Source organism: Festucalex cinctus, chromosome 3 (genome assembly GCF_051991245.1).
Source record: "Festucalex cinctus isolate MCC-2025b chromosome 3, RoL_Fcin_1.0, whole genome shotgun sequence".
Lineage (NCBI taxonomy): Eukaryota > Metazoa > Chordata > Actinopteri > Syngnathiformes > Syngnathidae > Festucalex > Festucalex cinctus.
The window spans coordinates 27,697,517-27,722,258 of record NC_135413.1 but is presented as its reverse complement, the minus strand read 5'-3'; the positions used below and the strand labels follow the sequence as shown (position 1 = coordinate 27,722,258).

The window sequence follows — 24,742 nt, the reverse complement described above, 5'->3', positions numbered from 1 at the left end:
TTGGGTACAGTCTGAGCTCTACTGTTCTTAGTCTTGTTTTTTTGTCAAATAAAAATAATTCTCCCCAAAATGTGTCTTATATTACGAAAAATACGGTAAAGACCAATGATTGAAAAGCCGTTCTTAACGTTATCCAACTCAGCCCATTTGAAACCTACAAGGAATAGTAAAACAGAATATTCCTTCTCTCACCTCCTTCGGGGGTCTCAAACTGCTGGTTGTTACTCGGGGGACCCTCTCCCTTGCCGTTATACACCCTGACGTTAAATGAATACAGACTGAAGGGGTGCAGGCCCGGCAGCTTTCCCTTGCTGTGGTTGCCGCTGAAGGTCAGGATCTGCTTCTCCGTGTGATGCGGGTTGTGCTTGTGCAGACTGCGCTCTCGCCAGTAATACACCTGCCAAAATGGGATGCTCAGTCGTCGGACTTATGCTGCTGGCGTTTCGGTCGATTCCCAGGCTCATTATGCCGTACCTTGTAGCCTTTGAGGTATCCACGTATTAGTTTTTGAGGCACGGGCTCCCAATGGATTTCCGCCAGGGTGCTGTTCAACACGTACGCCTGCACAGATTGTGGAGCAACGGCCGGCACTATCGTGAAGAAACAGAAATACACCGTCAGTAGTTTTTGGGAAAGAGATAGAGAGAGTGAAATAATTGACCCCTCCTACCCTTCAAAGGTTTGTATTTGTGTAAAGACGCCACAAGATAGTGGAGGATCATAAAGCATCAACTACATGTACGCAAACATAAATGACTATTGCGTAGCTATAGTATAGTATAGTATAGTATATAGGGGTGTGCTCAAAAAATCGATACGGCAATATATCGTTGCGGGCCTCATCACAGAATCGAATCGATATTGCTCGTTAACTTTAAATCGGCAGTTCACGTTTGCCTTTGCAGCTTGCACTGTACCTAAAAAATAAAAACCAGCAGCGTCTTTGAAGTTAATTGCCTTCAATTAATGCAAAAATAGCTCACCGGTGATTGGACACTGTGTCTTGCTAAGAAAAATGAAAGCAGAGGAAGAATGTAAACATTCATTTATTGATAAACTTAACATGGCACGTGTCTCAGTGTACCAATTTTCCTATATTTTGTTTAAAAAAAAAAAAAAAAGTGTCTTATTTGGGATACATATGTATCGCGATACGTATCGTGATACGTATCGTATCGTGAGGTTGGCGGCAATACCCAGCCCTAATAGTGTAGTGATTCACCACAAACATACCACCGTCAAATGAAGCTCATGAATAGTATTAGTTAGCATTCTAGCTCAAACTGACATAACACCTCTTGTGGGTAAACAAATACTTTCAATGTGTTTTATACATTTTATGTTTGCATTTTTTTTTTCAAATCTATGTTAAAAAAAAATGTTTACTGCATGTGGGAGGGGTAGCAGTATAAAAAAATATTAATCTGCTCTCTATATTGCAGATTTTCAACCATGACGAGTGGGTCTGGAACACAACCTTTGTGCTAAACATGGTTTCACTGTATTTATTTATTTGAGTTGCCGCGCTTTGCAGAGGTGAAAAGGACAGACTGGAGAAGGAGCAGTTGAACTTACGATCCTCTCCAGAGTGGCCCAGGGCAACGGCGGGCTCGGGCGCGGCGCCGTAGTCATTCACGGCCTGAACTTTGAGCTCGTACGGAACAAACGTGGGCGTCCCCGACACCACGAAGTTGGAGTTGTTGGCTACGGTCGCCGTGACCCAATCGGTTTCCAAGTTCTTCTGTCTCCACATCACTAGGTAATGGAATCCTGGCCCGTTGGCCTGGAGGCCTGAAAGCGGCTATGGGAAAAGGAGGTGTAGGAACAATTGTAAATAATAAGTTATCATGCATTTGCTGTAATGAAGAACTGCTTCTGCTTGCAATGAAGAATGTTTTGATTGCACTCACATTCATATAGACTAGCCACATATGTTATCTTATCATATATTTCACATAGCCTGGCTATTTGAAGATGACTCAAAAAGCTGAAGAACCACAACATCTAACGCAGCAGAATGGTTCGAGCCAGTCTGCTGAGGTCGCCTGTTTTCTGTTAAGAAATGATTGCAAACTTGACCACACATGTACTCAGCAATCTTCCACTTACATGCACAACTATGCCTTGCATTTGCATTTTTAGGGTTGGAACACCCATGTAACTAGGGGCACGGAAAGTGCGTGAAAAAACAAATAAATAGAGAGAGTGAGGAGAGGAATCCTCAGAGAGTGCAGGAGTGAATTGTATCAGTCAGTTCCTCTCCTCTCTCCTCGTGAGCCCTGAACAGTGTCTTCTCTCCTTTTTGTGTCGTGTTTAATACATGTCAAACAGGTAACCCTGACAGGAGGTTTGAGAAGATCAATGAATGTTCACAGGAAACTAGAAAACTAGTAAGTTGGGCCACTCCAAGGTCAAGGTACCACTCCACTTTGTGAAAACATACCTTCCATGAGATGACAAGATTGTCACGTTCTGTTCCAAATCCATGTACATCTGTTGGATTCTCATCTGGAGCTTTTCGGGTGAAAGAATATAAGTTACATTCAAATTCCCCGCAGGAAAGAACATTTCACTCTGGGTTTGCAGTACCTGCAGGCTCGGTCTTATACATCTTGGAGGGGAAACTGGGTCGGCTGACGCCCATGGCATTGACCGCGAGGACTCGAAAGGTGTAGTGAACGTACGGTGACAGCTTCAGGCGAGCTGTGGTCTTGGTACCGGGGACCTCGGTAAGGTTGTGCCAGTGACCTCTGTGGTGGTGGAGGGAGTCTTCATACTGAATCAGAAATTCTGTGTAAAAAAAAATAAAATAAAAAAAAACACACACAAAAGAAAGGCATTTAATCAAATATTTCACAGATTTTTTTTTTTCATGGCTTTGTTACATTATACGGGCAAAAATTTAGTGTGGCTTTAGTGTAGTACCACATTGTGCCACAACATGCTGGGCAGCACTGAGGTCGACTGCAAGAGATGCAGTCTAATTAAAAGCAAGAAGAAGAGTAGGTCATCAATAAAGCTCCAGTAATATTTTTTTTCTCACACAGAGCAGAGAGAATACATGCTTGTGACTTTTGTTGTTCACTCTTTTTTGCATGTTTCTACTCCATGTATGTTGAAGTAGCGATTGTTTGACGATTTTTTTTTATTTCATAACATTTATGCTAATTTCTGTGAGCACATAGATGCCGTTTCACATTTTGTTAGCATTAAGCTATTAGCAGCCCATCGTCACTTTTCATTGCTGTTCGTCGTGGTCCAAATTTTTCATTAGCTTTGATAATGTGGCAGCAGTAAAACTTTAGAATAAAATTGTTTTTATATGACCTCTTGATCGGTAGATCTAGATCGTAACAGCGTAAATTACGACTGCTGCTGGATTACATTTTAAGACTAGACGGTTGGTAAACTCAAGGTTAGTGCCATATACGTATAGCCTAACTTAATTGTGAAATTAAGTGAAGCTAATGGTTTGGTAATTTATATAGCCTGTTAGATAGCAATCTATAAAATTAGTTGACGGTTAAAGATTAACCGTGACATCTCCTGGATCGAAAGCAGAGTTCGATATCTGGCTAAATGTGCATGTTGGGATGGGAGAGTACTGATATCTGGTATTATTTCAAGATATCGCGACGGCAGCGCCCTCTTATGGTCATTTTACGATCAGGAACTAAAAATTCTAATGGAAAATTGCAATAATACAATTTTATTGGGATACATATGGCTTCCTTCCTGTCATTGTTTTTTGGAGGGAAATTTTATGCATTAAATAGTGATATCAATACTTGGTATCGGTGATATGGGGGAAAAAAAGGAGTTCAGACCATTCAGCGCCATATTCACACATACTCTCAATTGGACTGTTGTGCTCATCGCCAGGTATCCAGGTGAGTTGCACGCTCCTCTTTTTGTGGTCCGTCAACTCCAGGTCGGTCGGAGGTTCGGGTCTCTCTGAGGGAAGACGCGACACGAAAAGGCGTCAGAGTCGACGCCAAAGACGGACGCCGTCGGGTTCATGCCACGAGAAGACACAAATGAAGACGTACTCGTGCAAGCGGCGCCTCATGCATACGAACAGACGGATGTCGAGCGTGAGCGATCGCTCGGGATGAGGCGGCGAAATCGATGCGTTTGGACTCGCATAATGCGCAACGCATGCTCGGGCTAAATGACTGACGAGCGCGTTTGACACGTGACTGCATCGCAAATCATCCTCTACTCAAACGCAAATGGGAAATGGCCTTTCTCTTGACTCAATGTATCATACTGAACATTTATCCATCCATTTTGGGCAGAACTTTTCCTCATTAGCATAGCAGGTAAACTGGAGTCTAATGGAGGTGACTTTGGAGCGAAAGGCAAACATCCCTTCAGAGTCTTCAGTGAATCTAACAACAATCATGCACTGTAAATAATAATAATAAAAGAGTAATTTTTACTTGAAAAAAAACGTTTTTCCCTCAGAAATTCTAAGTAAATTTTACAAGATTTTGAGTACATTTAACCATTTTATTTATTTTTTAAGTTGCTCAAGGGTTGAGAAACAAACTCATGACCTTCATCTTGGGAGACAGCCACTCTACCACCTGAGCCATGCCACTCTTGCTCTTTGCCACTGTACTGCATTGCTGGTGCGTCCAAAATGAGACTTAAAAACGGGTCTTGGTACCGAACCAGGATTTCGCATCACACCGTCAATATACAGGACTGTCTCAGAAAATTAGAATATTGTGATAAAGTCCATTATTTTCTGTAATGCAATTAAATAAGCACAAATGCCATACATTTTGGATTCATTACAAATCAACTGAAATATTGCAAGCCTTTTATTGTTTTAATATTGCTGATTATGGCATTTTTTTTGTTTTTTAACTTGGTCTGAGGAAATATTCTAATATTTTGAGATAGGATATTTGAGTTTTCTCAAGCTGGAAGCCATAATCAGCAATATTAAAGTAATAAAAGGCTTGCAATATTTCAGTTGATTTGTAATGAATCCAGAATGTGTGGCATTTTCGGTTGTGGATTTGTTCCTCAACCCTTGAGTAGCTTTTTTTTTTTTTTTTTCTTTTTTTTTTTTGCGTATTCGAAATTCTTGTAAAATTTACTTAGAATTTCGGAATGATAAAACTTTACTAGTTTTTTTTTTCCAAGTGAATATTACTTATAGCGAATAGTGAATATTATATTACAGAATATTACTCTCTCTTTTTTTTAATTTTTATTTTATTTTATTTATTTAATATATTTATTTATTTATTTATTTTTACAGTGTAGAGAACATGCAAACTCCAAATGGAAATTCAAACCCTGACTGTGAAGCAGACATGCTAACCAATAGCTACCCTCATACAAAACAATGAAAAATGGAATACGCATCATCAAATGGCATCCTCAAGAAGATGCACGTGCATCAGTTCACAAAAAAAAATAAAAAAAACATCCCAAAAGAAAAGTGGAGCCCATATTGCTTCAGGTGTTACCGTTGACAACAGGCGGTGTTGGCGTGGCCTCTGCCGGGTCGGCGTGTGAAGTGATTAAAACAAAGATTAACCGACGACAAATATTTCCGCGCAGAATGTAAACCATCTGTCGAGTGAATCCACTAAAAGTCTTGCAAGTCAACAAAACAGTTAGGTGGAGCTCGAAAACGAATCCGGGCGCATACCGACGACGGTGAGCTCGGCGCTGGCCGAATCGTGGTCCAGCGTCGTGTTCATGATGCACGTGTACACGCCGGCGTCGCCCTCCATCACGTCGGCGATGGTGAGGCTGTCGGCGTCCACAACAAATCTGCTTCATGCAATAAATCAAATATTTTCAGATTAGGTCTCGGGACCAACCATATTATTTAGGAATGTGAGTCAAACAGATATAATGGGCGTAAAGGTGACGATTATATTGAAAAACATTGTAACGGAAAAATGATGACATCATATGCAACACTACTCATAAATGCAATAATCATTTTGCCACACTTGATATTGTATGTATTTATACATGTTATTTCTATCATACTACATTACGTTATATAAAATTGAATTACATTTTACTATATTTATAGTGTAAATAAAAATGTCATTACACGTCAATTAAAGTTGATTCTATAGCCTTAGCAGTTGATAATGACACTGGAAAATGTTCATTCATTTTAGAAAAATATTGTAATAGCCTTTTTAATGAAAAGATACTTTTAATTAATTAAGTATTTTTATATATTTTTTTATTCAAATACAATTTATTTAAATAAAAAAATAAATTAATTAATTTAATTAAAAGATAATTGAAAGATAGGCAAAAATTAGTCTTTGAATATACTAAAATAATTTTGGATGAAAAAAAATGTATCCCCTTACAGAGTATTAAATGAACAGCATCAATCTGAATACATTATTAATAACATTAAAAGGATACTTGACTCACCGAACCATTTTCAGCAGTGAAAAGTTCATATTTTGTCCAAAATTAGCTCGATAACTTCATTATTTGTCATGTATAATTAATACCTTTAAAAACATTTTTCTTCTTTTGCTGTCGACTGATGATGACATCACCTGTGCTGAGGAAATAAGTAACGACCAATCATGGTTCACCTGTTTTCTGGGGTTGGTCAGCAAACTGAGACATGATTGGTCGTTATCTATTTCCTCAGCACAGGTTATCGCACCTTCAGTCGACAGCAAGTGGAAAAAATAGTATTTAAATTAATTAATGAATTAATTAATTTAATTGTACATGAGAAATAATGAAGTTACCAAATTTATTAGAGACAAAATACTAACTTTTTACTGTTGAAAATGGCTCAATGAGTCAAGTTATCCCTTTAATATTGTACTAATACATTATTTCCAATTGAATATAATTTTGGGGCAAGTGCAGGAGTAACTCACACCATCCAGCAGATGGAGCTAGTGTCAAAAAAGGTGCCACTTTTATTTATTATGCGATGTTAAAATGAAAGTGTGAAGACAGTATCACATCAAGTAGTACTTATTACACCACTTTTTGGAAGACTTTATACCGCCTACGCTTGTCTTTGCTTGGTGGGGCAGCAAAACCCTCAAACCAAGTTGTTGATACTCCCCCATTTTCCCGCATACAAAAGACAAGTGATAGCTGTGCTCCTCCAAACAAGCAGGAAACTGTTTTTCACCTCTCGTCGTCGGGCAGCTCCCCGTCATCTTTGAGCCACGTCATGATGGGCACGAGCGAGGGGTCGTGCTTCACTTTGCACTCGAACACGACCGACTTGCCGCGCTGCACCATTCGATACTCCGGCTGCTTCAGGATTCGGGTCGGTTCTGACGAGCGAGGAGGTTCAAATGCAAACGGCGACTATATTTTACTGAGAGTGGGACGAGGGCTCCCACTAGCGGTACTCCTTCGCAATGATTACCTTTGACTTCCAGGTGTACGTGATTCTCATAAATCCCGAGAAAATTCCGGGCTACGCATGTGTACTTCCCACTATTCCGAGGCTGAGCCACATGGATCTCCAACGTGCCGTTGTCGTGCTCCGTGTGCGTCTCGGCGTCTAGCGTGCCGGAAGGACTCTCCTTGAACCTGAAGATAGAAACGGAACCAATTGGTGCTTTTTCATGGAACATTAAAGGTTCATTAACTCACCAGGTAATTTTGGGGATGGGCGAGCCGAAGGAAGTGCACTCCAGCAGGGCTCTGTGATTCTTCACGACCTGGTAGACCGCGTTGGCCGGCGTCAGCACTCTGGGCGGCTCGGCTGGAAAACCGGATGCGGCGGTTAATGTGATGGCGCCAATCAATGCGGATAGAGCCACGTTTGACTTTTTTTTTTTTTTTTTTTTTTTTTTTTTAATTGGTAGCAAACAGGAAGCTTGTGTACGACGGTGTATTAGGGTCACGCATAAGTATTTTATTCAGGGTGAGGGTTGGGGTGACTTTATAAAGTGACAAATTTGCGAGACAAAAAAAATCATAAATTTGCGAGTTTATTAAGTGGCTAATTTGTGACTTTATAAAGTGGCAGAATTGAGAGAAAACAAACTGAGATACTTGCAAGAAATACACATAGCGTACTCGCAAATTTTACACTTTATAAAGCAAATTTATGAGCTTTTTTCTTCGCAAATTTGCCACTTTTTCCTTAGAATATGCCCCCCCCCCCCCCCCCCAAAAAAAAATGACGAGACTTGACTTGAAGATTCAGATAAATAAATAATACATTTTCATACAAATCTTACAGTCTACATGTACAAGTTTACTGATTAGTATTTTCTAAATTTGAGTGAAAAAAAAAAATCGCAACAATTGACTTAGAAATTTGTATCGGGATTAATTGATATCGAATCGAATCGTGACCTATGAATCGGGATGCGAATCGAATCGTCCGGTACTAAGCAATTCGCAACACCAACTTAACTCTCAGAACTCGTAACTTCTATTCGTACTTATTTCTATTTCCAATCGTACATATTTATCAATTTTTAATATTTATGAGAGAAAAGGTATGAAAAAAAGCTGCTCCACTCCACCACTAGGCTGCTCTCTGCTTTCTAAATTGGATCACGGGAATGAAAACAGTTCTCTGAATCTGGACTTACACAAGACATTGACGAAGGCGTTGGCGAGGAGGTAGCCATGTTGGTTGGAGACGTTACACTGATACACGGCGCTGGATTCCGTCTGCACGTCGGTGAATATGATGGTGTCCTCCTCCACTTTCCGGCTGGGGTCCTTTGGGGCATCTATTCATGGATAACGGATTATTACAGAATTTCAACGACAAGGGATTTTTGGACCACAAACCTACTTTGGGAGAATGACCAACCAACCAAAGTATTGATTTCAGTATATCCTTTTTTTGTGACAAATTTATTTGGTGTTTTTCAGTGTTTGTCCACTCACGCTCTATGGCAACGCCGTTCATGGCCCAACGGATGCTGGGCTTCGGGGTACCGCTGGCCCTGCACATCAGCCACCCATTCTCTCCTGGGGCCAGGATGAGATTTCTGGGAGCACCCCTGATCCAGTAGGGAGCAGCTGAAAAACAAAAGAGGGATTTCATCATGACACACACACACACACACCGCATGGATCATCGCGTGTGTTGTGAGGACGCACCTTTGACCGTGATGTGAATGGTGTGGTGGACTGAGCCCAGCGGGTTCTTGGCGGTGCAGCGGTAGTCGCCCGCGTCCGCTTCCGACACGTTGACGATGCGCAAGATTTTCTGGTGATGCAGGAATGAGACGCGCGCGGTCGGGAGGTCGCCGCTCACTTTGGCCCAGGAGATTTCAGGAGTGGGGCTTAAATTCGAACGAGAAGAAAGATGAGGGAAAAAAAGGCATTTTTGTTGGCATATTTTATTATTAAAAAAAAATTGAATTTGTGCAGTTTTCAAGTTTTGGACAAAGTTTTGACTTGTTTTTTTGTTGTTTTTTTAACTATATAAAGAAAGATGACTTGACTTGACTTGACTTGAGAAAGTAAATTATTTCTTTGGAGCTGTCTGGGTTGTGATGAAATGTCCTTTTCGGTAAGTGAAAATTTATTACCTAAAAATTAGCCTTTTAATTTCTTAAGATGCATTAATTTGGAATATATAAATAAAATATATTTACTTTAATCTAGAAGCAAGGAAAAAAAAAAAACTCAATTCCCAACAAAAAAATGGAGATGTCAGCTTTTGTGTTTGAACTATTGCAATTACATTCATTACTCATTTTAATAGCAGGCCGCATTGCAATTACAATATGGCCTGCTATTAAAATGAGAGTGACAGGTATGAAGTGCTGCCTCCATAAGTGAAAATGTTTTAAGGGTCTCACGTTTTTTTCGTTTGGACTGGTCATGAAGTGAAAGACACTAGCCTAACTTGTTTATAGGGCAACAAAAGTGGCTCTTTTAAATTCAGCACAAGAGTGACATGCTGCAGTCCATTCAGAAGATCATAGCGCACGTTTTTTTTAAAAACTGTAAGCAGATCTCCATTTATAGAAATCACAGCTGTGAAGTAGGAACTATACGCCTAGATCAAATCCACCAAAATCACATTACATCACCTGTGCCACAACTTAGACCTGCTTTTACCTAATCTAAAGTCTAGTCTACTTACAAACTGCCAAGTGCGCCGCGACTATGTAATAGAAAACAACCTCAGTCTGCCCAAATTGTAACCAAAAAATGCACAATATGTCAGGATGATACGTACAGTCCTTCGGCAATGCACTCCATCTCCAGCACCTGACCGCGGAGCACCATTTTGGAGCTGGATGGTCCAGACGGGATGAGGAAGGTGGGCTTCCTCTCATCCGCCGGCTCTTCTGCGGTCACAACCCACACGGCAGTTATTATCACTCTGGGGTTAGGCCATATGTCACTGGCATCTGCAATAAGCCAGCGCATTGCAAACACACCTCTCGACGGGCTTTATAGACCACAATTTGCATTTTGCAGGCAAATTTACGGCTAATGATATGCCCTCTGGGAGGGTTATAAACGGCGACCGAAATGGATGAACGCAAATGAGATAAACACTTTCTGACAATAAACCGGTAAAGGCGTCAAGCGCAGGTGCCGCTGGCAATAATGCGAGCGATTTCATCCAACAGCTTGCACGCCAAAGGGCAAATGGGAAAGAAAGCAAAGGTCGTGTAGAACAAGAAATGAGGAGGAGGAGGAGGCAGTCGGAATTGTTAATTGAGCGAGAAATTAGACGCTTCTTCTACTTGATGTGTCTAATATTGGACAGATGTTATCAGGAGGCTCATTCAAGAAATACATCATAAAAAAAGATAAGCGAAGGTCTTTGATTGGATGGTGTGGAAAAAAGCTGGAATCGAATTAAATCGGCTGATTTGGAGTGAAGGGTGGCGTGTTACAGGGCTGCTACGAGTATCTAACAGTAGAATAGTGAGTAAAGGCTTGAATTTAAGGGTGACGGGTTAGTGGTGGGAAAGTCTGGATCCCATACAGGACAGTGGAAGCTCCAAAGTCGAATGCCTCCATTTGGAGTACAAACTTTTCTTTGGCTTCTTTAGTGTGGATTTTTTTTTTTTTTTTGTGATACCACCATAAAAAGTTTTCCAGCCATGGTAAAGAGTTGCGATAACTCTTTTGCACCAGATTATTAAAACAAAACAAATGGAAATGATGTCATAATCTGCAGTCTTTGGTTAGCTGTGGAGCCCAGAGTTCAAAGTAAACATGGTGAAGCTGCATGTAGCTGTTATGCTGCAACCAAATAGAATAAGGTTAAGTAATGAATGCTTTTAAATCCAAAAGACTGAAAAAACGTAAAGGCGGAGTCTTCCGTTTTCACTCAGGAAAATGCACTTTATAAATACAGGATGTATACCCATGAACTCCTTCTCAATCTACACCTCTGGGCTTCTGTTACACAAACTTGTGTGAGTGAGTGAGTGAGTGAGTGAGTGAGTGAGTGAGTGAGTGAGTGAGTGAGTGAGTGAGTGAGTGAGTGAGTGAGTGAGTGAGTGAGTGAAAAATAAATAAACAAAAAATCCGCGCGTGCTGTCAAGTTGCCGCGGGAGTGACACGCCCCCCGCCACACCCCACTCTGCGATTGGTTGGAGGGGTAAACAACTGCCTGTCCACAAAAATGTCCCGCTGTTGACAAAAAAAACACAAAATGGCAAAATATGGTTGGTTTTAGGAAAAAATCACCACCACACATTAACAGAAGCCCAGAGGTGTAGACTGGAGAAGGAGTTCTACATCCTGTATTTATAGAGTGCATTTTCCTGAGTGAAAACGGAACACCCCACATTTAATATCTAATCCTTTTTATTTTTCTAATTTTTGAAACATTTGTTTTCTTTATGTTACCAGATTATTATTACCAAAACCGATGCTAATGTAAATTAGAGCTGTATGACTTTATTGTACAGTGGTACACTGACTTACGAATTTAATTTGTTCAATGTCCAAAATGGTAAATCCATCTACCCAGATATTAACTCATTCACTGCCATTGACGGAAAAAGACGTCAAATGATGCATTTTTTGCTGGTCTGGCAATGAATGTGTTAAATCCGTTTTACAGATTGAAATGAACTAAAAATCCATTTAATTTGTTCCATCCAGACAAAAAACAAAGTATTGTTTCATACAAACAAACATATTTAAAAAGAATCTTAAAGGTACTCTAGTATTAATGCGTTGTGTGTGTACCTTCAAGGGATGTGGCTTTGTGAGTGACATATAACAAAATGGAGTCTTACTACAAGTGTGTGAGTGTGAGTAGTGGCCAAACGCAGCTTGCTGCAAGTATTCTCATTTTTGTATTTCCATGTTAAGGACATTGAAGTGCCTTAATTGCGCCGTTTTTGTCACTTAGCAATGATGTATCTGAAAATTACTTGTAACTCAAAGCATAAAATATCAGCCAAATAACTTGTAAGTCAAGAAAATATACATTTGTCTTCACGTCTTTACACTCTATATGCCAATTAAGTATTTGACTGCATCACTGCATGTGCGTTTTTTTTTGTTTTTTTTTGAGCAACTTGCAAGTCAACCAGCTTCCCGGAACGGTTTGTGTTCGACTTTGGAGGTTCCGCTGCAGTTCAAGGTGAGGGTAGGGGGGGGGGGGGTAAACACCGGGAGAAAGGCAGGGAGTCGTAATTTGCCGTAAACTCACCACTAAATAAATCAGTGTCATTGTAAAACGCTTCCATTGTGTCATTGATCGCGTCCACTGAAACACAACAAAACAAGCATTCAAACAAGCCAGCGCATGAACATGCTTTAAAATAAAAAATAAAATAAAAAATATATTTAAAAAATGGCCGTGGAGGACATGGGGAACGATCAGGCTATGGCGAATAACAGCAGGCTTTGTAGCTTGTACAGGAGCAGACACACTGTCGCTGCGACAAAATCGGTCGCAGATAGGAAGCAACTTCACGCTGCCAGCGTGAGGCCGCACGTAACCACGGCTACGACTTACGATTGAGGACCTTGACGACGATGGGCTGCTTCTGCTGGATGGTCTGCGTGTGCGGGAAGCGGGCGTAGCAGATGTAGTCGTTCCTGGAGTCCTCGCGCAGCACGTTGGAGAAGTAGAGGTCGCCGTTGAGCGACTGGGACACCCTGTTGCTCTGGGGCAACCGCTGGAAGTCTGACAAACGACAACAAATCAGATTCCACTGCGCATTGGCAAACAAATTAGTTGATGCGTAATTTGCGTAAATGTTTTACTGTTGTCCATCCAGAAAACAATGGGAGGAGGAAAGCCGGCGGGGGGTCGGCACGGCAACACTAAGGACACGCCCTCCTGGATGATGATTGGCTTGATCTTCTCTTTGGACCACAAAGGCGACCCTGGATTGGTTTGAAACAAAAAGTCATGAGATATCGTAGGTGAATTAAAAGCTTGATAATTAGAAATGAAGAGCTAAAAGGAATGATGAGGCCAGGTGAGGTAATTATACCGTAGGAGGATTCGTTATTTGATCTCCTGCTGAATTGATATATTTGCCAAGTTAAATTAAGAAATTAACAATCTCCAGTTTTTATGTGGTCGTGCGGTCCAAAACTTCACCCGTCTCCTGAAAATCTAACTGATTCAGAGACGGCTTGTGTGTCTTGAACTGTGGAGCTAGAACGATGTTTTTCTTCATAAAAATGATACTGATTATTAGTAGTCAAGGAGGCTGATAATAACCGACTTATTAAAAAAATATTGGCATCAATTTTTTGTTTGTTTGTTTTGTTTTATATAATTACCAACTCAAATTTTTATATGGACCATTAAGTCTGTAATAAAGTTTATTATTATTATTATTATTATTATTATTATTATTATTATTATTATTATTATTATTATTATTATTATTATTATTATTATTATTATTATCGTTACTATTTTTTTTCAATGTTAAATGAAAACTTAAACAAGTAAATAGCTTAATAAATAAATAAATACATATTTAAATAAAGATTTTAAATAAATAAATATAAAAAAAATTACAGTAACTGAAAATTTCCAAAATTTCAAAACAACTGAAATGTTAAAATATACCTTTGTTTCAATTTCAAACACAAACAAAAGCTGCAGAGCATCCCCAAGGTCAGCAACATCTCTTATTAAGTTGAACTTATTAAATTTAAAATGAAGTGAACATAGTTTTAAAATTGATCTCCTATCGACCGTCATATTTTTTTAAAAGGCAAACAGACAAATATCGGTGCCAATGAGCATTTTTTAACTGATATTCTGTCGATTATTCTAATCAATAACCATAAAAAAGCTTGTTAATATATTTACATTTACAAATTCAACAAGTGATCAAATAATGTTCCCAGTTTTCATGTTGGATAAATACAGGAAGGGAAATTCCAGCTAGTGTTTCATGCCACCTTTTCCCATGCAAACCTTTACCTTTCAGTAGCGCCCTTAAGAAGGAAAATTCAACTTAGTTTTTTTTTGGAAAAGAAAACACACGTTTAGTACGAAGATGAAAATAAATAAATAAATGTCCGAAAAGCCGCCAGAGTTACTTACTGGGCTGGCGCACCACGATGTCGTTGGAGACGGCGGTCCCGTGCGTGTTCCTGGCCGTGCACTGGTACGCGCCCTCGTAATGTTCGGCGCGCTCCCTGCTGATGTCCACCACCAGCGTCCCCGAGTGGGCCCTCATGTGCACGTTGGGGTGCTGCTCCAGGTCCAAGTGGGTGCCGTTTCTCGTCCAGGAGAAACTGAGCGGCCGCGTGAACACATGATTGGCTTTGATTGGATTCGACTTTTCCCAACTGTTTTTGGTATTTTTGAAACTATAAAAATGGACGTGAGCATCCTTACCTGGGATGAGGCTTCCCTTTGGCCTCACAGTGGATGACGATGTTCTCCCGGGGGTCGATGATGTAATCCTTGGGGGACTGGTGTGTAATAGTGGGGGGCTGCGGCACTAAAAGCAACCGGAGAGATACAAATGATGTTCAACCTTGACCTTCGCTGCAAACAGGACCTTTTAACTCATTTGCTCCCAAAGACGTATTTATACGTTTTTTTATGTTGTTGGTTTTTTTTTATGCTAGAGCATACAAAAGGCTTTGATGCAGCCTCTAAACTGAAGAAAACGCTTGAAACAATGGTAGTTATTACAAAAAAAGCCAGCAGGTGGCAGCAGAGTATAAGAGATCAAACAGAGCTATGTTGCAAAAAACTCTTTTCCCCACTGTTTTAAACAAAATTGTGATGAAACTTAGCTATATTCTAATGCCAATTTCTGCACAACGGAAACAGATAGAAATGTACTTTTTTTTCCTGATGAAAGAAGAGATGCTAATTTTTCTTTTGGTAGATTCCATGTTTTATAGCAATAGAACACAAATACTCTGTGGGCCTTGCAAAAGCAGTCAAAATCCAGTAAAGGGGTTTGCATCAGTGAAAATGGGTGGGAGTGAATGAGTTAACTACCGTACATTGACACATGCAATCGAAGCGCTCTCAGTTTTAACCACAACAAAAAAATAAATAAAAGCATGCGCAACACAATTGACTGCATTGTACAAGCGTCACAACTCAAAGCATGTAAGCTGAATGCCAATTGCTCATAAAACAGAACCCAAAACAAGCATGCAGCACGCTATGATGGCTCCACTTGCAAATCACACACACACAAAAAATCAGCGTTTCAACTTGCACAAATTATCAAATCGCTGCTTTGCTTGCTTGCAACTTACATTTTTCCAGAACTTGCCCACAAAAGAATCAGCAAAAGTCACAATAAAGAGAACCATACATTAGTGTGGAAGCAATGCAATTGATTCACCTAAATGCATGTGGTTGAGTTTCTAGTTATTGTTCCTATATAGCTGCGCTATAATTATGCATTTTAATTTACAAAATATTGACATCATTAAATGCATATGTTCAAGAAGAAAAACTAATGTATTACATGTATAGTATTTATACTACAATAATACGTAATAAAATATTTTATTAAATTGCAGGTAATAACATTATAAAATGCTATAAAATGCCATTAAATGATACTATAAATCCTAACTAAGAATGTTTGATACCTTTTTTTTTTTTTTTTTTTCCGACAGATACCAGTGAGTAATAAACTCTTGAGTAGTCACCGATACCAATGTCAAGTACCGATACCGGTACTTTTGCTAAAATTGATATATATATATAAAAAAATAATACAATGACATATAGTTTCAATAAAGTCCTAAATATCCCAATATAATAGCCTATTTTTTCCTTAAAATGAAGCTAGTGTCCATTTTCTATTCTTCTAATTTCTACTCCCTGATCGTAAAATGGCCACAGGAGGGCGCAAGCACAGATACATTGAAATAAGGTCCAAAACCGATAACCGAGAAGTGCTTTAAGTACTTGCCCATTGCTAATAATTATAACAACGACAACAACAACAACAACAACAACATAATAATAATAATAATAATAATAATAATAATAATAATAATAATAATAATAATAATAATAATAATAATAATAATAATAATAATAATAATAACGAAACTAGTTTGGATTTTTATTTTTTATTTTTGTACACCAAGCAACTGTGTATGGAGTTTTAAAACTTCAGAATTAAAAAAAATATATTTTTTTTTCCAATTATTATTATTTTTTTGTATAAACTAGTACATTGTGCATATTTAAAATGATATTGGGATGGACACGAACATTATACTATACGCATAGTAATGATCAATTTACCTATAAAATACAAATTTATGGTGAGTATTGGTATAAACTTTGTGATGGAATTCATTCTACTTATTAGATTTAGTGCATTTACTCAATATTTTTATTCATTTACAAGTCATATTATAAATCATTTCACTTCAGCTGATGAGGCATGATGTGTGTTTTGTCCTGTCGTCTTACGATCTAGCGGGACATCCAGTGCTGTGGCGGGGCAACCCAGTAACGCCGCCGCCGTCGCCAGCAGCAGCAGCAGCAGCAAGTCCGGCTCGCCCATCCTCCTCCTCTCCATCGTCAGCGCGCGACGCCGAGGTCCGCCACCAAATAGCCCCGCCTCTCCCTGCTCAGTCATGCGCTCGACAGGACACGTGCGCGCTGACTCACACTGCAAGGACGGAAAGACAAAAAAAAAAAAAAATAGAACGTTAGCGGGAGAAAACGTGAGAGCGAGAGGGAGACTCATCTCTGCAACAGTGGACACAGATCAATGGTCATGCATTGCGGCTAATGGAGCGATTCGGCGGGGTGCCAACATGAGCTTTCGTTGCTCTGTTGGTCCGCAAGCCATCAGTCCTCTGTGCCATATTGATCACACACATACACATGACCTTAACATTTGGAAAGCAATTGCAGACACGGAATCACCCAATACGACCTCCTTTCATGTAGTTAAGCTGCACTGGAAAAAAAAAAAAAAAAAAAATCTCATTTTTACCTCATTTCCTCCCAATAACGTGTAAAGACGTTTTTTTTTAATGTTCTAAGTGTCCCAAAGACATATTTATACGTTTTTTTGTTTTGTTTTGTTTTTTTGTTTTTTTTAATGCTAGAGCATACAGAAGGCTTTGATGCAGCCTCTCAACTGCAAAGAACGTTTGCGGAAATGGTAGTTATTACACAAACGGCCAGCGGGTGGCAGCAGAGCAAAGGTGATCAACCAGGGCCATCTAGAAAAAAAGCTAAATTACTTACAATTTTAAATAGATTTGTGAAAACTGATGAAACTTAGCTCTCTTCTAATGCTAATTGCTGCAAAACAGAAACAGATAGAAACATCCTTTTTTTTACCTGATGAAAGAAGGGACTTTAATCTTTCTTTTGGTGGGTTCCATGCTTTTATAGCAATTGAACACAATATTCTGTGGGCCTTGCAAAATCAGTCAATATCCAGTAAAACAGCCGGGAGCGAACGGGATTGCTTCTGTGAAAATGGCTGGGAGTGACTGAGTTACATACCATATTTGAGTACTTGTCAATTAACATATATAATGCTGAAGCATGTGTGAACCTGGGAAACATGTTTCAGAAATCCTTTTTTGGCAAATGCTAACGATTATGTATTCACTGTCCACACTAAAATGTGAGCCAAAGTTCACAGCCACAACAAGCAATTATTCCAAGCGATAGCATCAGTATCATTTCTTATTTGCCTAGATTGTGAAGCTTGAAAACTGAAATTGGGAGTCATATTCCGGCCCGCTTATATCTCTCTGTAAAAGCCGTCGGCGCGGAACGGAAAAGTCGCTGTGAGGGCAGACATACTCGTTTTTCTAATCGCAACGCCACACGTTGAACTTTGTGGTTGACGAGAAGAAGAAATAAAAATTGGCCTGTCAGACACGAAGTAACGCCGGGGCAGGTCCGATGGGGTTTTTTTTTTTGTCTGGGACGAGAGACCCTGACAGCCAAACAAGTTGGCCCCCGTCCGGACCCTCCTTTGGGGGACTGACTTGTTTGTTAGCGCCGCCCTGGGGGTCATGATGGAAGAGAACTCGTCTGCGGCCCCCTGGCTTCCTTCACACGCTCCCCCAAGAGAGCGTGTGTTTTGGGCCGAGGGCGTGAGCCAATCACACGGCTGTGTAGTATCACAAAGTCGGGGCTGAAAGGCGAGAGCAAGTCTAATTTCACCAACAAATTACAGTGGAACAGCCAAAGTTCAACATAATTCACGACAAAGAGGTTTTTCTGACTAAATGCGTATGCGTTTTGACTTCCTATGTTTTGTTCCATTGCCGTCAACTTGACGTAGCTCGAACGACTTTGATTTTAATCTCGTGTGGCTCCGCTGTGACTGGTTTTGCGAAGCAATGAGGGAAGACAGAAGGCCTCCCATTCTGGTTTTTGCTTTGGAGATTTTTTTCTTTTTCTAACTGAGCGAAATGACACGCAAGTCCTACGAAGAAAGGGAATGCTAATGCTAATGCTAATGCTAATGCTAATGCTAGGGAAAGGGTTTACCCCATTTTTTACACATCTTATTCTTGAGCAACCTTTTCAAAAATGATTTATTTTCCATAATCCTTGATGGCAACAACACTTGAAGAAGCAAACAAAGTTGAGCAACTTTATGAGTTTCTAACTAGATACTTAGGTCAGAAATGCCTGCCATTGCGCAATGATTTTGGTAAAGAAAAGTGGCATGAAATTCATTTCATTTTAAATAGTCCTGTTTTGGTTTTTTTCGTATGTTTGATAATAAGCACTTCTTCATGTGGCTTTGACACACAAAAAAAAGTGGGAATTCAAGTCTCAAACCCTTACCATTTTATCCATCTAAATGGGCGGCCATTTTGCCACTTGATGTTGACTGCAGCTCAGTAGGCTAGTGGTAGTGTGTCTGCTGTGAGACGGGGAGATCGTCGGTCGGGTCATACGAAAGACTATAAAAATGGGACCCATTTAGCTTCCTTCTTGATACTCACTATTACGGGTTGGAATTGGGGAGGGGGGGGGGGGGGGGTATTTAAATCACCATATCATTCCCGAGCGCAGCCCCCACTATGCACCACTCCCCCAGGGAGATGGGTCAAGTGCGGAGAACAAATTTCACCCCACTTAGGTGAATGTGACAATCAGTTTGTACTTTAACTGAAAATGACATCACAGCTCACCTGTTTTCTGAGTTAGGTCATGTGACAATCGCAAGCTGATCTGTGATTGGTCGTTACCTGAGCCTTTTCGCACTGTGACGTCATTATCAGTCGACAGTAATGCTGCATTCGAGGATGGTCGGAAGTCGGATATATCCGAGTGGGTTTTTCCCAGTTCCGACCTGAAAGCGTTCGAGGCAAATGTAAATAACCAAAATGGCGGATAGTGATCAATTTTTTTTTATTTTTTTTTTATGTACAGCACTTTGTATACAGCAACGCCTGTTCTTAAATCGCTTTATAAATAAAGTTGAGTTGAGTTATTTCATAAGCATTCAATACAGTTAAGTAGTTGACCGTATAATTTCATGCCGGGAGATAGCGGCAATACTGTCACGTATGTTTTTTTTATGTGGAGTTATGTTGAATATTTATGAATGAAGAAAGATATCCAGTTTTATACTCGAGTAAATTGTGTTTTGCCATTCACGGCCTGTGTTTCCAAATGGGTCACCAATCAGAATGACGTCACATCGTAGCCCGCCGGTGAAGTCCTTTTTTTCTTCGTGGAATTTCTGAGTTCAAGGGGCCGTTCCCGTACACACTTCCTGGCTTGAACTCGGAAAAGTCAGACTTCCCACCATCCTCGAATGCAGCATTAGTGCCAAAATGGCCGCCCCCCTGAGGCGGATAAAAACAGCTGGATTTTGCTGCTCAGTTCATATTCCACAAACACAATATTAACTCATTCACTCCCAAAAACATATTTATACGTTTTGTTTTGTTTTTAGGTTTTTGTATGCTAGAGTTTTTGTATGAAGGCTTTGATGCAGTTTCTGACCTGAAGCGGTCGCTTAAAGCGATGGTACTTATTTAAAAAAAAAAAAAAAAAAAAAAAAAACGGCCAGCAGGTGGCAGCAAAGTATAAGAGATCAACCAGGTCCATGTTGCAACAAGCTCTTTTTCCCAGTATTTTCAACAGGTTTGTGAATAATGATGAAACTTAGCTAATTCTAATGCTAATTGCTACAAAACATAAAAACAAAATACACCGTATTTTTATTTTTATTTATTTTTTTCCCTTTGAAAGAAGAGACATTTTTCTTTAGGTTCCATGTTTTGATAGCAATAGAATATGAAAATGGCTGGGAGTGAATGAGTTAATTGGAATACCCTGTTTATACTAGTGGGGCCTCATACAACTTATTGTCAAGACATTTGTTTTTTACATGACTTCCCACTTAATTAAGGAAAGGTTGTATAAAACCCATTAGCTTCTCATGCTAGCTGCTTGTCAGCTAGTTTGTTGCTAACTGTTCATGTTGGCGAATCCACCGAAAAGGAGAAATCATTCATGCAGTCTAAAATAGTCACCGGTAATGCCCGCATTGCGGGAAAAAAAGTGGCGGGTAGGCTAATTAGGAATAAAAGTGTTAATTATAAATGCGGAGGTGAAGCCTTGCATGGTGATTTTTATCTGGAAAGCTTCCAGGGCGGATCCATTTCACAATTTAATGAGCTGAGGAGGCGCCGCTCCAGCCGGTCGCCGTACTTGTATAGAAATGTGTGTCTGTCAGCGTGTGTGTATGTGTGCTATAATTATCCCTGTGAGCTGTGATGATACAAGGGCCAAACCCTTCGCATCCCCACAACCAGCAGGATCTCAGAGGTACTCTGAAGACGAAGAACCAAAGCGCTCCCAAGTACCGAACAATGAGATGTATGAATAACGCGTTCACACTTTGCTGCCTTTCGTTTGAAGCCGCATGATAATGTGGAAGGGGGGGCGGGAACTTGTCACATCTTTTTGTGGGAAAAGTGCAAGTTCAAATGTGGTGAAAACTGGACATCATGTGAAAACAGATGGCGGCAATGCAGGAAAGTCAATAACGCTAACAACGCCGTTTAGAGCGTTCCGCCAAAAGCTGTCAGACGGCCGATAAGATCAGGGAGGAAATCTTTGCAACTGACAGGCCAATCTTTTTTATTCGCCACCACCAAACTGAGAAATGAATTAAATGTGCTTCTGATTCATATCTGCAGATCAGCAACATCATTCACAACTTGCACAGCGCCTCGTTTTTTCGTCTACGTGCCATTAAAGAGACTGTAGAGAGTTTTTGTACAAAAAGCATTGTTAATGGGGAAAAAATATTATAGACAGTACACACACTGCATTCAAATTTTCATTGTAGTTAGTTTTTATTTGGTTTTCGCTTTTTTTTTTCTTTTTTTTTTATTTATTTTTTTTTTATTCAGTTTTAATTCATTTTCAGTGGGTGTGTAGGTTTTCATAAGTTTATTTTTTTTCATTTTAGTTTAGTTTTTATTAGTTTTAGTATTATTATTATTTTTAAATTGTGAATTTCTTCTGTGCAAGACTTTAAAAAAAAACCATCATGGTAGTTATTTTGTAGTGAAACAATAAAAATATTTTCAGAGTGGGTTTGTTAGTTTTCATTAGTTTTGTTTTTTTTAAGCCTTTATTTTAGTTTAGTTTTTATTAGTTTTAGTATTATTATTATTATTATCTTTTAAATTGTGAGTTTCTTCTGTGCAAGACTTAAAAAACATCATGGTAGTTATTTTGTAGTAAAACAATAACATTATTTTCAGAGTGGGTTTATTAGTTTTTATTATTTTTAGTAGTATTATTATTATTTTTTAAATTGTGAGTTTCTTCTGTGCAAGACTTAAAAAAACAACAACACCATGGTAGTTATATTGTAGTAAAACAATAAAAATATTTTCAAAGTGGGTTTGTTAGTTTTCATTAGTTTATTTTTTTTTAATGCTTCATTTTAGTTGAGTTTTTATTAGTTTTAGCATCCATCCATCCATCCATTTTCTTGACCGCTTATTCCTCACAAGGGTCGCGGGGGGTGCTGGCGCCTATCTCAGCTGGCTCTGGGCAGTAGGCGGGGGACACCCTAGACTGGTTGCCAGCCAATCGCAGGGCACACAGAGACGAACAACCATCTAGTTTTAGCATTATTATTATTTTTTAAATCATCATATTTTCAGAGTGGGTTTGTTAGTTTTCATTAGTTTAGTTTTTTTTAAGTCCTTTATTTTAGTTTAGTTTTTATTAGTTTTAGTATTATTATTATTTTTTAAATTGTGAATTTCTTCTGTGCAATACTTAAAAAAACATGGTAGTTATTTTGTAGTAAAACAACATTATTTTCAGAGTGGGTTTGTTAGTTTTCATTAGTTTAGTTTTTTTTAATGCTTCATTTTAGTTTAGTTTTTATTAGTTTTAATATTATTAATTTTTAAATCGCGAATTTCTTCTGTGCAAGACTTAAAAAAAAAACATCATGCTAGTTATTTTGTAGTGAAACAAGAGAAATATATTAAAAACAAGCATCCACATATCAAATAAAGGTACTATATAATATGCCACAGAATTTGAAGTAGTTAAAAGTGCGAAGCATATTCCTCTTCTAAGTGAGACGCATCGCAACCCAAACATCTTATATAATGCCAGGATGAGTTTGTGTTCCATCCCTTGTTTGCCAACTTCTTAAGTGCATTTGTGGCTTGAATTCATGTGGAGAAGTATTGAACCAGATTGTAGACAAGTGCTATATATACACGCACGCGCGCACACACACATATAAGTCAATATTAACGCTTTGATGATGGCATCAGTTTGACAGATTATGTCTACTACCCATTTTTTTCCCCCCTCCCAAAACAGGAAATCCTTTGAATTTCCAAATACATCGTTGAATGAAAACCCTCCCTTTACTCACTCTCTACAACGTGCACATTATATATAAAATGATGCAATCTCTAAATAGGTTCTTTATGTAAGAGAGCACGGAATGGGATAGTCATAAAAAAAAAGAAAAAGAAAAGAAAAGAGCCTGAGGGGGGAAACGAGGTTCATTGTGCACACCTGCTGTGACAAATGGAGGTCAGTGCTGAAAATCAGAACTGCAAAACCTCGTTGGAAGAAATCCTTTGCGACAATGAGGCCATCATGTAAAGTAGAGGAGTCAAAAGGAACTTTGATGGTAAACGTCTGAATTTTCTGGCAGGAAATGACATAAGAAAGTGGAAAAGACTGCAAGAAGTTGTCTTATTCATGACATTTTTTTTTTTTTAACTCTTTGAAATTATTTATATCCCTGTTCCAATTGGGCTACTTTGAGGAAACCCACATGCACCATTTCTATAAAATCAAAGTTTACAATCCTAATTTGATAACCTAGCTTTGACCTGGAACGCTAATTTGGAACAATTATCCTTGTCTAGCGCTAATCCTGGTTCAAACCTCTCTTTTAAACCCTACTTTAAAACCTTAATGATGAAATTCATTGAAAATGTCTGAGTTAACGTGACTATTTGGACTTAACTCATTTGCTCCCAGTAATATGTAAATACGTTTTTTTTTTTAATGTTGTAAGTGTCCCAAAGACGTATTTATACGTTTTTTGTTTGTTTGTTTGTTTTTTATGCTAGAGCATAGAGCAGGCTTTGATGCAGCCTCTCAACTGCAAAGAACGGTTGCAGAAATGGTAGTTATTACACAGCCAGCAGGTGGCAGCAGAGCAAAGGAGATCAAGCTAAATTACTTACAATTTTAAATAGATTTGTGAAAACTGATGAAACTTTCTTTTGATAGGTTCCTTGCTTTTATAGCAATAGAACACAATGTTCTGTGGGCCATACAAAATCTGTCAAAATCCAGTAAAACAGCCGGGAGCGAACGGGACTGCTTCTGTCAAAATGGCTGGGAGTGAATGAGTTTTAAGCAAAGGATTCGCTTTTCATAGGCAATATCCAATTCCGATTTAATGTAACACAATGGATAGAAAGAAGTATTTTATCAATGGAGTAATTAATGACTGCACTGTCATTCCCCACCTCACAAACCATAACACAACCCATACAAAGCATGACGCGCACGAGGTCCATATCGACCAAGATGTCGCGGTGCGAATGAATGGCAGGCAGCATAATGTGGGCGAATGGGATGTAATCCACTTTGCTTTTGTCTGGGCAGTGCAAGACTGACGCAACACTCACACACTCACCGATGTGATAATGAATGCGAATGATTGCGAGGCTGAGCAGCCGTAATCAAGTCGAACGGAGGCTGCTAGGTTACAGCTCACTGATTGGCTTCCCGAGTGTCCGTCCCGATGTGCCATGAAACAAATATGAGGCATAAATGGGG

At 39.2% G+C, this 24,742-nt stretch overlaps 1 protein-coding gene across 15 annotated transcripts in view; it reads right to left on the bottom strand.

Annotated features, from left to right (window-relative positions):
• The window catches only part of LOC144016331 (neuronal cell adhesion molecule-like), a 91,810-nt gene that overhangs the window by 14,470 nt on the left and 52,598 nt on the right, over window positions 1-24,742 (bottom strand). For 6 of the 15 annotated variants that reach the window (XM_077517311.1, XM_077517317.1, XM_077517323.1 and 3 more), the window contains 21 exons: window positions 16,868-17,069; window positions 14,804-14,909; window positions 14,507-14,700; window positions 14,384-14,416; window positions 13,201-13,323; window positions 12,950-13,120; window positions 12,641-12,697; window positions 10,193-10,304; window positions 9,103-9,287; window positions 8,887-9,021; window positions 8,583-8,726; window positions 7,630-7,741; window positions 7,400-7,566; window positions 7,157-7,304; window positions 5,672-5,799; window positions 3,853-3,954; window positions 2,590-2,790; window positions 2,444-2,514; window positions 1,576-1,801; window positions 475-590; window positions 193-397 (listed from right to left, as the gene is read on the bottom strand). In XM_077517311.1, the coding sequence (XP_077373437.1) occupies window positions 193-397; window positions 475-590; window positions 1,576-1,801; window positions 2,444-2,514; window positions 2,590-2,790; window positions 3,853-3,954; window positions 5,672-5,799; window positions 7,157-7,304; window positions 7,400-7,566; window positions 7,630-7,741; window positions 8,583-8,726; window positions 8,887-9,021; window positions 9,103-9,287; window positions 10,193-10,304; window positions 12,641-12,697; window positions 12,950-13,120; window positions 13,201-13,323; window positions 14,384-14,416; window positions 14,507-14,700; window positions 14,804-14,909; window positions 16,868-17,036 (2,905 nt within the window). In that variant the 5' untranslated portion in view covers window positions 17,037-17,069. The remainder of the gene's footprint in view (window positions 1-192; window positions 398-474; window positions 591-1,575; window positions 1,802-2,443; window positions 2,515-2,589; window positions 2,791-3,852; window positions 3,955-5,671; window positions 5,800-7,156; window positions 7,305-7,399; window positions 7,567-7,629; window positions 7,742-8,582; window positions 8,727-8,886; window positions 9,022-9,102; window positions 9,288-10,192; window positions 10,305-12,640; window positions 12,698-12,949; window positions 13,121-13,200; window positions 13,324-14,383; window positions 14,417-14,506; window positions 14,701-14,803; window positions 14,910-16,867; window positions 17,070-24,742) is intronic. The other 9 variants (XM_077517320.1, XM_077517321.1, XM_077517326.1 and 6 more) reach the window with 5 other exon arrangements.